The following is a 15,607-nucleotide window of genomic DNA, read 5'->3' on the forward strand; positions in this document are numbered from 1 at the left end:
CATTGGCTCAGTGTCTGCTTCTGGGAGAACCCAAAGCAACACAAGGCATATATTAAAGTTGTGTTTGAGGGGAGAAAATTGTGCATGTGTGAGATTTATAAATTCATAAATTTACATTCGGGGTATGTAATAGCTTTGTGCATTAGCCATTCATGGAATAGCGTTAGTCAATGTGCAAGGCGATTATCTTAGATTTCTCGCCTTAGGATAGAAGATAATTCTCATTTCCAGTTATCAAATTAATTTCCTTCTGCAGATATCAAAGATTACTTAAGTCAGTTTATATCTCTATTTAATAGAAATTAATTTTATTTGAGATTAAATTATATTTCGTCTACTTAGGATCAGAACAATATAGTTGTTTGAACTGGGAAGACAATGTATTTAAAAATTCTAGGGGTGCCTGCATGGCTCAGTCAGTTAAGTGTGGGACTCATGATATTGGCTCAGGTCATGATCTCACAGTTCATGGGTTTGAGCCCTGCATCGGGCTCCGTGGTGACAGTGCAGGATCTGCTTGGGATTCTCTTTCTCTGCCCCTCCCCTGCTTGCACACACACTCTCTCTCAAAAAATAAATAAACTTAAAAAATTAAAAATTAAAAAAAATTCTAGTGGGAAAATCTGACGACACGCCCCACATTAGTCATGTCACTGCCAGTTACAGGGGAGGCAAGTTCAAGAGGGAAATCTCTCACCCTCAAACTGAAAATTGCCGGTGGGTTCTCAGCTCCAAACAGCGAACTTCAAGGCTAAGTTTTGAGATCTAATCTAGGAGTGTGTGGATGGAAATTCTTGCTGAACTACGGGTGAAAGTACAGCTGAAAAGCCAATTGCTAAGTTCTTACACAGCAGGAATGAGATGAAATGAGACCCTGGAAAATCAGAGCAATAATAAACCCTGGTTTGAAGAACAGTGTTTTCGTTTAGGAGAGACAACAAGTATAAAAAAATTTATAAGAACTTGCTTATCTAAACCAAGCCTCCTTTTCTGCATCTGTCAAGGGGGATCACCTTGATGATTACTTGGATAGGTCTGGGGATTCATTTATTTAAAAAAAATTTTTTTTAATGTTTATTTATTTTTGAGAGAGAGAGACAGAGACAGAGACAGAGACAGAGACAGAGCATGAGCGGAGGAGGGGCAGAGGGAGAGGGAAACCCAGAATCCGAAGCAGGCTCCAGGCTCTGAGCTGTCAGCACAGAGCCCGACGCGGGGCTCGAACTCACGATCTGTGAGATCATGACCTGAGTCGAAGTCAGATGCTCAACCGACTGAGCCACCTAGGCACCCCTGGGGATTCATTTAAACAATAAAGATAAGTCACCCCGGGGTGACTCAGTCAGTGAAGTGTCCAACTTCGGCTTAGGTCGTAATATCGCGGTTCATGAGTTCGAGCCCTGAGTCAGGCTCTGTGCTGACTGCTCAGAGCCTGGAGCCTGTTTCAGATTCTGGATCTCCTGCTCTCTCTACCCGCCCCCCTCAAAAATAAACATTAAAGGGTCCCCTGTGTGGCTCAGTTAGTTGAGTGTCTGACTTTGGCTCAAGTCATGATCTCACAGTTCGGGCCCGAACTCTCACAGAACTCATGTTCGGGCCCGAGTCGGGCTCTGTGCTGACAGCTCAGAGCCTAGAGCCTGCTTTGGATTCTGTCTTCCTCTCTGTGTGTTCCTCCCCCTGCTCACGCTCTGTCTCTCTCTCTCTCAAAAATAAAGATAAGTGCTGTCTTCGGCAGCACATATACTAAAATTGGAACGATACAGAGAAGATTAGCATGGCCCCTGCACAAGGTTGACAGGCAAATTCGTGAAGTGTTCTATGTTTTTTTGATCTGTCTAATCTGATACTAATAAAATATTGTTTTAATTACTGTAACTTTATAATAAATCTTGATATCTAGTACAGCAAGTCTCCCCACCTTGTTTTGTCTATTTAAATTGTCTTTGCTATTCTTATATGTTGGCATTTCTATTTTGAAATCATATTGCAAAATTCCACAGAAAAAAATTGGGGATTGTTTTGAAAGCAGAAGCAATCTGGAGAGAATTGAACACTTTTGCAATAATGAGTCTTCTACTTTAGAATCAAGATATATCTCTGTCTCTTTAGGACTTTAAAAATTTTACCACTATATTCTATTATACTCTGTTAGGAAGTTTTTCACAGATTTTGTTAAACTAATTCCTAGGAATCTGATATTTTGAATCTGTTATGAATGGTTTCTGTTCATAAAATTTATTTGCAAACTGCCACTTGAATTTAGAAATGCAGTTGATTTTTGTATGTGTCACCTTTGTTAATTTCACTTTGCTTAGTCATTTCATTCATTTTATTTCCCATATTTAACATTTTAATTGCTCCTTGTTCCTCCCTGCACCTCACTTTCCTTCTGTCTTAAGATCACCCTTTAGTATTGCCTGTAGTGCAGATCCACTGGCAGCAAATCTTATCACTTTTCATGGTCTGAAAATGACTGTATTTAATCTTTTTTTTTTCCAGTTTGTTTGTTTGAACTGGAATCCTAATAAAATCTATATACATGGTAATAAATAAATAAATAAATACAGAAAAAATGTAAACATTAAAAAAATACAAATAAAGTTGCTATTAAACGACCTGCTTTTAAGAGGTAGAATGACATGAGCTTCTAGGAAGATCTTCCTGAGAGCAGTGTTTATACCAGCAAAAGATGGCCAGCTACCTACATGTCACTTTCACAGGGGTATGGCTATATCACTACAGCCCTGTCTCCACGTGCAGTTCTGTGTGGAGTTAAAAAAGGAGGCAAGTAGTCACATGGACTAACACTGAGAGATGTCTAAGACTGTGGAGAAAAGAACATTACAGAAAAAAATGCTCACCTGTATTTTAAAAATACACTATATGATTTTATAAAGATATACATGTATATGGCTATAAGTGTGTGTGTGTGTGTGTGTGTGTGTGTGTGTGTGTGTGTTGATTTTTTTATTTATTATTTATCTCCCCTACTCGATAGTAAGCTCTATAAAGGCAGGGACTGTGTTTTATATGTTTTGTTCACCACTAGACCCTCAGTGCCCTTAGTAGGGGCTCAGTAGTTATTTTTATTTACTTTTGTGTGTATGTGTATGTTCCTTTTCTTTGTGGTAAAATATATATAACATAAATTCACCATTTTAACCTTTTTAAAGTGTATGGTTCAGTGGCATCAAGGAAATTCACACTGTTGTGCAACTGTCACCACCATCCATTTCAAGAACTTTTTTCACTCTCCCCAACTGAAACTTTGTCCCCATTAAACATTAACTCCCCCCCAGCCCTTGGCAACTACCATTCGACTCCCTTTCTCTATGAATTTAACTACTCCAGGTACCTCATGTAAGTGGAACCATATAATTGTTATTTTCCGACTGGCTTATTTCATTTAGCATTGTGTCTTCAAGGGGTACCTGGGGGGCTCAGTTGGTTGAGTGTCTGACTCTTGATTTCATCTCAGGTCATGATCCCAGGGTCGTGGGGTTGGGCTCTGTGCTGAGTGTGGAGCCTGCTTAAGATTCTCTCTGTCTCAAAACAAAACAAAACAAACAAAAACCATTATGTCTTCCAGGTTTATTTATGTCTTAGCATGCATCAGAATTTCCTTCCTTTTTAAGGCTGAATATTATTCCAGTGTGTGTGTGTGTGTGTGTGTGTGTGTGTGTGTGTGTGTGTGTGTTTATTTTCCTATACGGCTATCTCTAGCTATCTATATCTATGTTATCTATCTATCATCTATCTATCAAGAGACACACACCATATTTTGCTTACACATTCATCTGTTGATGGACACTTGGGTTGGTTCCACCCTGTGAATAATGGGGCTATGAAAGTATACATATATAATGAAGTCTCTGATTGCAATCCTTTTGGGTATATATCTAGAAATGGAATTACGGGATCATAGGGTAGTTCTGTTGATGTTTTGAGGAACCTCCATACTGTTTTCCATAGCAGCTGCACCATCTCCTGTCCCCTCCAACAGTGCACAGAAGTTGTAGTTTCTTCATGTCTTTGCTGACATTTGTTATTTTATATGTTTTTTGAAATAACAGCCCCGAATGGGTGTGGTCAATAGTTATTTTCTGAATGAGCAAACAATATCTCTAAAATTAGAATAATTACTATTTATTGCATTGTATTTTATCTAAGGATATTGGGGTTATCAAAAGAATACTTTTGAGAGACACTTTTCGACAGCAAGAACATCGATGTCCATTTTATACAAGATATCTAGTAGGCCCTAGGGCAAAATATATTGTTAAATCCAAGTTGCTGTTTTAATTTAGATAAATAATGTCCATTGACAATGTCCATTTAATACAAAACTATACTAAAAGATCTTTAAATATCTTGTCCTATACAGTTTAATTTGTGGTGTGAAATTAAATATTTTTTAAGTATTTTTTAAAAATTTATTTATTTTGAGAGAGAAAGAGAGCACGTGCACATGCAATTTGGGGAGGGGCAGAGAGAGAGGGGGACAGAGGATCTGAAGCAGGCTCTTCCTGTCAGCGCGGAGCCTGATGCGGGGCTTGAACTAACGAATTGCAAGATCATGACCTGAGCCCAAGGTGGATGCGTAACCAACTGAGCCACCCACGTGCCCTTGAAATTAAATATTTAAACACAATAAAAAGCAACATTCATCCTCAAGTAAATTACACATAGAATTACTAGATGAGTCAGCAATTCCACTCCCAGGTATATACCCAAAGGAACTGAAAACAGGTATTAAAATAAAAGCTTGTATGTGAATATTCATTACAGCATTATTCACAGTAGCCAAAACGAAACACCCCAAATGGCCATTAATGGATGACTGAAAAAACGAAATGCAGTATATTCATACAGTGAAATATTATTTAGCCATAAAAAGGAATAAAGTACTGGGGTGTCTGGGTGGCTCAGTTGGTTGAGTGCCCAATTCTTGAATGTTGGCCCAACTCATTCCAACTCGTGGGATCGAGCCCCATGTTGGGCTCTTTGCTGAGTGTGAAGCCTGCTTAAGATTCTCTCTCTCTCTCTAAAAATAAAAAAAAGGATTAAAAGGAATAAATTACTGACGCATGCTACAACATGGATGAACCTTGAAAACATTAATCTAAGTGAACGAAGTCAGGAACAAATGCCACATATTATATGATTATATGAAATATCCCAATAGGTGAATCTATAGAGACAGAAAGCAGATTAGTGGTTACCAAGGGCTGTGGGAGGGGAGGATGAGGAGTACCTGCCTCCCTGGAATGATGAAAATGTTTGGAGCTTGATAGAGGTGATGGTTGCACAACATTGGGAATGAACTAAGTTCCACTGCATCATATCCTTCTCATTGGTTAAAATGGTGAAGCTTTTGCTATGTGAAATTTACCCCAATTTTTAAACAAAAGTCACATACCTCCACACAGCAGTGTAGGCAGGTGGAGTACACAGAGTACAGAAGGGTAGAAGGGACAGCCCCTCCCTGCCATGCTCCAAGTCCCCCATTACCTCTGAGGTAATGACTCTCAATGGTTTCTTACAAATCCTTCCAGAAAATATTGGTGCTTAAGCTTTTTTGTTGTTTTAATAGAAATTGGATCATATTCTATACACTGCTCTGCACCTTGCTTTTTCCACTTAATGATGTATTAGTGATTTCTCTATGTCAACATGTTTAGTGCTGGTTCATTTATTTTAACAGGTGCATAGTAATATTTTATTGACTGAATGTACCTTAATTTGTTTAACTAGCCCCCTCCTGATGTATGCTTATGTTGGCTACTGCACACAAAGCAACTTTGGAAGATTCTTATTCAGAGATCTTTGTGCACACATGCAAACATGTAAGATAAATTTCTTTTTTTAAAAAAAATATTTATTTATTTTGAGAGAGAGAAAGAGCACAACCAGGGATGGGGCAGAAAGAGAGGGAGAAAGAGAATCCCAAACAGGCGCCACACTGTCAGCACTGAGCCTGATGCGGGGCTTGAACTCACAAAACTGTGAGTTCACAACCTGAGCTGAAATCAAGAGTCAGACTCTTAACCAACGGAACCATCCAGGTGCCCCACATAAGATAAATTTCTAAAAGTAGATTTGTTGGGTGCTGGGGACTCTATTTGTGACCTCCTTCTCCATTCATATGTTGAAGCTCTAACCCCTAAGTGACTCTACTTGGAGACAGAGCCTTTAGGGAGGTAATTAAAGTTAAATGAAGTCATAGGGTAGAGCCCTAATCCAATATGACTGCTGTTCTTACAAGAAGGGAAGAGACGCCTGAGCTCTCTCTCTTTCTGCATGTGCACATGTAAGGGCACAGGGAGAAGATGCCACTTTCAAGCCAGGAAGAGAGGTCTCACCAGAAACCAACCTTGATGGCATCTTGATCTTGGTCTTCCAGCCTCCAAAACTGTGAGAAAATGCATTTCTGTTGTTGAAACCACTCAGTCTCTGGTTTTCTGTTACGGCAGCTGGAGCCAAGTTAATACACTGGGTCAAAGGATATCCACATTTTATATTTGATAGATAGGACCAAGATAGTCCTCTAAAGCTTTTTCTCCACTTTATTTTTCCATGGACAGTGAAAAAGACTAGTTTCTCCCATACCCTCACCAGCACTGGGTATTATTATACTGTTTAATCTTTGACAATCTGAGAAACACAGATTTTTGTGTATTGTAATTCAAATGGGTGCTTGAAGTTGAAATTTTTCCAAATGTGTGTGTGACTTCTAATGAGTGAAGTTTTTATCTTCCTACTCTAACCCTGGAAGCACATTATACGGTATCACATGAAGGCGGGTCCAACTCCACAGGGACATTTCAAGAAACTTTCTTATGCACTTTCCTTTTTTCTTGCTTCTTGCATATTTTATGAGTTGGAATGGCTACAAAAGAAATAAAAGTAAGAGAACATTATTTAGGGGTTTCTCATATTTGATAGTAAGATATGGAATTCCTAGTGATTTGGGAAAATCATATAGTATTATAGGTCATATAGTACTATATAGATAAGCATAATCCTCCATTGGAGTCAAATTTTCTCAGCTTCCTGATGGCAGTGAAATGGATTTGAACAGTTTTAGAACAGAAGTGGTTGCTACACGTGAATGCAGCACTATTACAAATAGGGATGGGAGGGATGTGCACTTTTTGCACTTTGAAATATATTGAGCCAGATCATTTCCCTGATCATTCTTTCCTCCTTCTTACCCCTTGGGAGTCCAAAGATGTGCCACCAGGACACATCTTTATACCCCACTGTTAAATGATGGTGGAATAGGGGTGCCTGGGCGGCTCAGTCGGTTGAGCGACCGACTTTGGCTCAGGTCATGATCTCACGGTTTGTGAGTTTGAGCCCCGCGTCGGGCTCTGTGCTGCCAGCTCAGAGCCTGGAGCCTGCTTCGGATTCTGTGTCTCCCTCTCTCTCTGACCCTCCCCCACTCATGCTCTGTCTCTCTCTGCCTCAGAAATAAACATTAAAAAAAACTAAAAAAAAAAAATGATGGTGGAATGAATGAATGAATGAATGGCAAAGACACCAATTAGTTAAAGTATCCGAATGTTTCCTAGGAAGGATGTTATTTTGGCCAAGAAGCTGAGTGCAGCTTTTGATCTTTACAGCATTCAAAGTTATGACCTTGCAGCCACAAGCAAGATGTGTGGCTTGAACAGATTGAATAAGCTGATACAGCTTTTGTCACCTGTGAGAAATTGTAATCTTTTACACACACACGCCCGCACACACACACACACACACATGCACATACAACTAATTATGATTTAAAAAGCTAGATAGAAATGCTATCTTATAACTCACTGCTTTTTAGCCATCAATTCACAGATGTTGATTAATCATTGAACATTCATTCTGGTTGTGTGTTTTCAGGTCCAGTGTTCGAACTTTGAACGAGGTCAATAATCTTGTGTTGCTGTGGCCACAGTCCCTCACAATGACTGAGAATGAATAACCGAGTCTCAAATATTCCCTCCAGACTTGGGATACATGACTTGCATTATATTGTAAATGTGTTATATGGACTAGTTTCAAAGCAGACCAGGGCAACAAATTTGAAACTGTTCCACTAACCGGATGTGGCAGTGGTTTTTTTTTGTTTGTTTGTTTTGTTTTGTTTTGTTTTGTTTTGGTTTTGATAGGTGGTAACCTCAGCAGCTTCCATTTGTGGCATATGGTGTGTGACCTCCCAGAGGTCTGTGCTTTATTCTCTGACTCACTTTTCCTTGCCGTGCAATGGGTCCTGTCCATTTGTTCTCAGCCTGCAAATTTTCAGTTGGCTTTTTTTCACTTCCACCAAACAAATACAGAAATTGCCCCTTACTATTTGGCTGCATTTTTCAAAGCCTATTAGACTGTCCAAAGACTTCAGGGTAACTCTGTAACTTAAATTATCCAATTTTTTTCTCGAATGAAATGTCTTTTGGGCTAGATATACAATAAGGGAAAAGCTTGGCACCCTGTGTCGTGCATTTTACCTTAGAAAAGGCCCCTGTGGCTTGACTTACATATGTCCAGAAATAAAATTTGCCTTTCTGCTGCCTTTTGAGGCAATCAAAGCATGATGTACATGTTCCAAACATACTCAATTCTGTCTGTAGCAATTCTTGTGGTGAAGATGCTTGCCACAAAACGTCCTGGAGGGGAATCAGGTGGAAATGAATAATAGAGTAGGTGGTGCTTGGACAGGGAGGGCAGAGTACCAGTTACGCGGGTGAGTGCTGAAGAAGTGATTTTATTTTGGAAATCATTAAAATGTGAAGTCATGTGTTGTATGCATCTATGTGTTTAAGTAATACAAATTTTGAAACCAAGAAGACAGCCCCAATAGTCTCCGAATTGCCTCTTGGGTCATTCTTCCCTTGTTTTAAAGAATAGCGTGTGATCTCAGCTAAATAGTTCTATGGGCTCATCCTGTGAAACCCCTGAGGTCTGACAGCCTTCCTTCCTTCATTCTTTCCCCTCTCCTATTGCTGGCAGTTTTCTTCCTGGGGTGGCTGATGAATCTGTGGTTCACACCCACACTCATTAGCCAATAACTCAAATGGTTACTTGGCCATATCCTTAATGTTCTCATTTTTTGCAATATGGCGAGGCAGAAAATTTTCCAAATCATGAAGTTCTACTTCCTTTTAGCTTAACAATTCTATCTTCAAGTCATTTCTTTCTTCTTGGATTTTACTATAAGCAGCCAGGTGGAGCCAAGCCACACCTTCAACCCTTTTTTTAGAAATTGCTTCAGTTAAATATCCAGTTTCATTGCCTGCAATTTCTACCTTCCACAAAACTCTAGAAGACAAACACAGTTCAACCATGTCTCTGCCACTTTATAGCAAGGAACGCCTTTCCTCCAGTTTCCAGTAAGACGTTCCTTATTTCCATGTGAGACCTCATCAGAATGGCCTTTACTGCCCATATTTCTACCAACATACTGCTCCTGACCACTTAGGGATTCCTTAAGACGACTGAGGCTTTCTCTACAGTTCTCATCTTCTCTTTCTGAGCTCTCACCAGAATTACTTTTATTTATTTTTATTTTATTCATCTTTTATTTTTTTCAGAGAGAAACAGGGACAGAGTGCGAGTGGAGGAGGAACAGAGAGAGAGAGGGAGACACAGAATCCGAAGCAGGATCCAGGCTCTGAGCTGTCAGCATAGAGACCGACATGGGGCTTGAACCCATGAACCATTAGATCATGACCTGAGCCAAAGTCGGATGCTCAACTGACTGAGCTACCCAGGCGTCCCTCACCAGAATTACTTTTAAAGATATATTCATGGGGCACCTGGCTGTCTCAGTCGGTATAGTGTGTGACATTAGATCTTGGGGTTGTAAGTTTGAGCCCCATGTTGGGAGTAGAGATTTCTTAACAATAAAATCTTACAAATAAAGAAATAAAGGTCTGTTTGTGCCGTGTAGGCTTTTTCCAGCATGAACTTCCAAACTTCATTCTCTACCCCATTACCCAGTTCCAAAGCCACTTCTGCATTTTTAGGCATTTGTTACAGGAGAACCCCCACTTCTCATTTTCATATATATGACCTATTTGGATTTGTTGTACAATATATACCCATATGTAGAGATTTATATGGAGATTTATTATGAGGAATTGGCTCATACAGATACGGAGGCTACGAAGTCCCACAGTCTGCTATCTGCAAGCTGGAGACCCAGTCAAACCAGTGGTATGGAGTGGTATGGAGTCTGAGTCTGAAGGCCTGAGAACCAAGGGTGCCAGCAGTGTAAATATTGCTCAGAGGGCTAGAGAAGATGACATGAAATGTCCTAGTTCAATCAGCAAGGCAAGAAAAAAGGGACAAATTCTTTCCTCTATCTTTTGCTTCATTTGGGCCCTCAACTGATAGGATAAGGTCCACCCACATGGGGGAGGACCATCTACACAAATCCACCCATTCAAATGCTAATTTCTTCCAGGGCCATCCTTGCAGACACACCTGGAAAAAATGTTTAATCTGGGCACTCAATGGGCAGTCAAGTTGATACATTAATTAATAATCATACCAAATAACTTTTTGGAGGAGAAGGTCTGGACTGCATTTCAAGTTATGTATGTTCTAGCAAGAGAATATTCTGGAGTGAGATTTTGATGGTTAGTAAGAGCCTTTGTCTTTAGAAATGGAATTTCTCTGCTTCGGCTGCTCAATGACAGTTGACAAAAGCAGTTGTGGGTGACTACCTTCTTAGGCAAGACCACCTTATCCCCCTTATTCTCTCTTTCCCACAGCAGTGATATGTTAAAAAGAAATGGTAGAATGCAAAGGGTTGTTTGAGTGCTGGATCTTGGCTGAGTTTCTGGGCTTCCTCTCTGGAGAATGGCTGTCCAGGGACAGCCTGCTTTGCAAGCTCAGGGCCAAGGATGCTATTTCCCGTACAATAGGAAAGATGGTTGAAGGAGCTGCCTTACCAGCCTTGTATAAACTTGAATCTGGAAAATGTCTGGAATTTTTTACAGATTGGTCAGAAATTCTGGCAGTTTTTGTTTTGTTTTTAGTTGCCATTAGGCTAGGCAAGCAATTCTCTGTGGGTGCTTTAGCACTGCCATGGTCAAATTCTATAGAAACACCAACCAAAATGGAGGTTATCCAGAAAAGGCAAATCTATAGAAATAGAAAGTAGATTAATATTTGCCTGGGCATGGGGTTGGGAAAATGGATTGACTACAAATGAGCCCTACCAATCTTTTTGGGGTTGGAAACATTCCAAGATCAGATTGTGGCAATGGCTGCATAGATCTGTAAATTCACTAAAATGATTCATTAAATTGTACACTTCAAATGGGTGAATTTTAGAATATAGAAATTATACTATAAAGCTCTTAAACATACACACACACATACACATACACACACTCCAGAGATCATAGGATGGCACAGAACTTGAGCAATTTTGTTTCTAAGGAATAGAAGAGATTCTGACTGGGGCACCTGGGTGGCTCAGTTGGTCAAGCATCTGACTCTTGGTTTTTGGCTCAGGTCATGATCTCACCATTCCTGGGTTTGAGCCACACATCGGGCTCCACGTTGGGCTCGGGGCTGTCAGCAAGGAGCCTACTTGGGATTCTCTCTCTCCCTCTCTCCACACCTCTCCCCTCCTCCCCCCCCCCCCCCCCCCCCCCCCATGTCCAAAAAAAAAAAAAAAAACCTTAAAAAAAAGAAGAAATTTTGACTGGAACAAGACACGGGCTTCCACATTGGCTATTATTTTGAAATGTCATTGAAACAGATTCTCCTACTTGAAATCCTATTTGTATTCATGAAGGAGAAAAAAAACATGGTACAATGATGTATATTGTGTGCAAAAGGGGAAAGTTCGTAAATGGGGCCTAAGCCCGATTATTAACACCTGGAGCAAATACGTCATAGCCCAAACACTGAAGATACTAATAATTTATGACTTACTATTCATGGTTCTTGTTAACTCTGAAGAAATATAGTCACGTACTGCCTAAGATTTAATTATAATGACAATTATTAATAATACCGTGCAGTAGTATGTGTGTGAAATTTCCCTTCAGTTTTATCCAAGTTGATAAATCAGTGAAGTCATATTTAAATTTGCTTGATAACTGGCTTTCTTCTCATTTTTCCACTCAGTTTTGACTCTGCAGAAACTTAATGTTTCAGTGAATCTTTCAAGTTGAAACCATCGACTCAACATTTTCCCCCCTAAGAATAAGAATACTGAGAATGAATAGGACATTAGATTATGGAGCAAAATGTCTGGGTTTGTGATAGCTGTGTTTTTTTGGCTCATCAATTTAATGCAGATGGTTTTAAAGACTGTAATAAGTGTCTGTTCTTTTGTTCTAAATAGCAAAATGAAAAGGTTGAGTAATCAAAATTTATTATTGAAATTAGTGTAGTCTATCTCTTTGGATGCAGTTGTAGATTATTTTGAGACAAAACACTGCAGATTTGTTGGGGGAAATGAATACATTTTTGTGTATATAATATTCCCTTCTGTTTTACTTTAAACTGGATGATTTTTGAGGAAACTTCCGCAAGAGATACTTTATAATTCTATACCATGGTACACATTCAACATTCATTACAATTTTATAGCATGGCATACATTCAACACTCAATTACATTTCCTTGCCATCTTGCACACAAAGTACATACCTGCCTCAGGGCCTTTGCACTTGTTATTCTCGCTGCCTGATGGATCATTCCCTAGATGGTCATGGCCCACTGCCTCATTTAAGTCCCTGCTCAAATATCACTTCCTCAGAGCAGCCTTCCCTGATTAGCCTATCTAAAAATAGCACACTGTCACTATCCCTTTTGCTGGCTTTCTTTTTCTTCATAGCACTTATCCACTGTCTGACTTTATATGCGCTTGCATTCCCACTAGAAAGTAAAGTCCATGAAAGCAGGAACCTCATCAGTATTGTTCATTGCTGTATCCCCAGCACTGGTACATAATTTGCTCAAGACATATTTGTTGGAATTAATTGAATAAATTGCAGTTTGACTTTAGATATTTACCTTTTTTTCCTCCATAACCAGACAGTAAATTTATGGAAGGCAGCCAAAGACCCTGGTTGCTTTTTGATCCTCTCTAAAGCAATTAGCTCAGTTCTGCATGGATGATAGACATTCAACCAAGATTTACTGAATGAATGCCCTGAAACATGGATGTGTTGTTATGGGGCTAACCAGTCAGCATTCCCTGCAGGTGAACAAACAGTAATGTCTTGCCTCTCAGCCCACACTTCACAAGGTTCTTTTATTTATATTAACTCATTTGATCATTTTGCCAAAACTTTAGTAGTTCTTGAGGTTTGTCTAAAGAAATGAGCTTTCAGATATAACAAATATTAATTTCTGACATGAACACTTTGAGTACTTTTTTGCTTAGATATCAGTGGCATTTAATGTGTTCTTGGATGCCTGAAAAAATATTTTTAAAGACTGAATAATGCTTAAAAGAAACAAATAAATAAAAATAAAAACAGCTATCTTGTCATGTAACATGTGCAGGGAGAGATTTTTGGAAATGTTTAACAAAGTCTTCAAGGTGATTATATCTAGACAGTGGGACCTTGATAATGCTTACTTTTTTCAGCTTTTCATTTTTCTTGGTTGATTTTTTTTTTCAATATATGAAATTTATTGTCAAATTGGTTTCCATACAACACCCTGTGCTCATCCCAAAAGGTGCCCTCCTCAATACCCATCACCCACCCTCCCCTCCCTCCCACCCCCCATCAACCCTCAGTTTGTTCTCAGTTTTTAAGAGTCTCTTATGCTTTGGCTCTCTCCCACTCTAACCTCTTTTTTTTTTTTTTTTCCCTTCCCCTCCTCCATGGGTTTCTGTTAAGTTTCTCAGGATCCACATAAGAGTGAAAACATATGGTATCTGTCTTTGTATGGCTTATTTCACTTAGCATCACACTCTCCAGTTCCATCCACGTTGCTACAAAGGGCCATATTTCGTTCTTTCTCATTGCCATGTAGTACTCCATTGTGTATATAAACCACAATTTCTTTATCCATTCATCAGTTGATGGACATTTAGGCTCTTTCCATAATTTGACTATTGTAGAGAGTGCTGCTATAAACATTGGGGTACAAGTGCCCCTATGCATCAGTACTCCTGCATCCCTTGGGTAAATTCCTAGCAGTGCTACTGCTGGGTCATAGGGTAGGTCTATTTTTAATTTTCTGAGGAACCTCCACACTGCTTTCCAGAGTGGCTGCATTCTTGGTTGATTTTTAAAACAAATTTGAAGTTGTCAAAATAAACCTGTTTCTAAAATGCTTTATTTTTATATAATTTGTCAGTAGGTATAGCCTAAAAAGTACCACTACTTATTTTCCTGGCTTTGTAATTCACAGTATACAGCAAATTTCATTCTGAGAACACTTTTAATACTGGTATGTAGTAAATCAACAACCAATAAGATGAACCAAAGTTCTTTAGGGTTTTTTGGAGGGGTATGTTATTCTCTCAGCAAGAAAAACGGTAGAGCAGTGCTTTATAATTTGACAAATATTTTTTCATCTTTGCCCAAAACTACAACAACAACAGTCAACAACAACAATAAAAACTTTCCAGGATATTGGGGGGCACCTGTCTGGCTCAGTCAGTTAAGAGCCCTACTTGGGTCATGATCTCATGGCTCCTGAGTTCGAGCCCTGTGTTGGGCTTTGTGCTGACAGCTCAGAGCCTAGAGCCTGCTTCAGATTCCGTGTCTCCCTCTCTCTCTCCTCCTCCTCCCCCACTCACCCTGTCTCTTAAAAATAAATAAACGTTAAAAAATTTTAACAAACAACTTTCCAGGATATTGAGCTCCCAAAATAGAAGGTCAAAATCAGGCATCAGGGACTCCTTCTGACTTTGGACCAACCTCAGAGGGCACACAGGAAACATGCTCACTTATTTTTTCTCAATATTTAAAATACTTAAAATTCCCTTTTCCTTGTAGTTTTTACCACAGGAATTGGGAAGACATGCAAATAACCACTTTGTGGAAAATCTCTACTGATGCCAACGATATTGGGCTTAAAAGGTTTGGGGGTTGTTTTTTTTTTTAAGTTAATTCTGAACCGAGGAGAGCTTTCTATGGCTGCCGGTGCACCTGATGGCAAGTGAGAATTCTTTACACGCCGAGCAGCTTGTGTGCCAATCTCCATGCCTGTGCAGCTGTGCGCGCTTCTGTGTGCGTTATGTGTGCAGAACGGGTTTTGGGTGTGTGACGGTGGTTCTGAGCCCCTGGCTTACAGACCCAACGAAGATGCGCGTACATCCATGCGGGCTGGCGCAGGTCTCTCCAGTCTAAGCTAGGGCGGGGGATGCTCCGCCAGGGCCTGGGGTGCTGCACGCATGGCGCGGGGACCGGTGGGGGAGCCCGCGCAGCCCGCGTCCACGCAGGGTCCCGAGCACATGCTCGGGAGTGGGGCGCATCTTCTCCCCTCCCCCCGCCCATGCCCGAACCCGACTTGGAGCGGAGTTCTCGAGAGGGTCGCGAGAGCGTTGGGGGGGGCGGGTACCGGAGGCCCTGGGTGGGGGAGGGGACGACGAGGGGGCGGTGCCTCCCACAATCCATTCCCTGCGGAGCCGGTG

At 40.2% G+C, this 15,607-nt stretch overlaps 1 protein-coding gene and 1 non-coding gene across 2 annotated transcripts in view; both read left to right on the top strand.

The window, feature by feature from the left end:
* Window positions 1–6,898, top strand: part of HEATR3 (HEAT repeat containing 3) — a 61,816-nt gene extending 54,918 nt beyond the window's left edge. Inside the window, exons 15-16 of the mRNA XM_049621700.1 lie at window positions 5,755–5,846; window positions 6,316–6,898. Coding sequence (XP_049477657.1) covers window positions 5,755–5,846; window positions 6,316–6,418 — 195 coding nt within the window. The 3' untranslated portion in view covers window positions 6,419–6,898. The remainder of the gene's footprint in view (window positions 1–5,754; window positions 5,847–6,315) is intronic.
* LOC125916214 (U6 spliceosomal RNA) lies at window positions 1,720–1,826 on the top strand. Its single transcript, XR_007455832.1, has one exon. It is a non-coding gene; the product is annotated as a U6 spliceosomal RNA (small nuclear RNA).
* Window positions 6,899–15,607: the final 8,709 nt, after the last annotated feature.

This window comes from Panthera uncia (genome assembly GCF_023721935.1).
Source record: "Panthera uncia isolate 11264 chromosome E2 unlocalized genomic scaffold, Puncia_PCG_1.0 HiC_scaffold_19, whole genome shotgun sequence".
Classification (NCBI taxonomy): domain Eukaryota; kingdom Metazoa; phylum Chordata; class Mammalia; order Carnivora; family Felidae; genus Panthera; species Panthera uncia.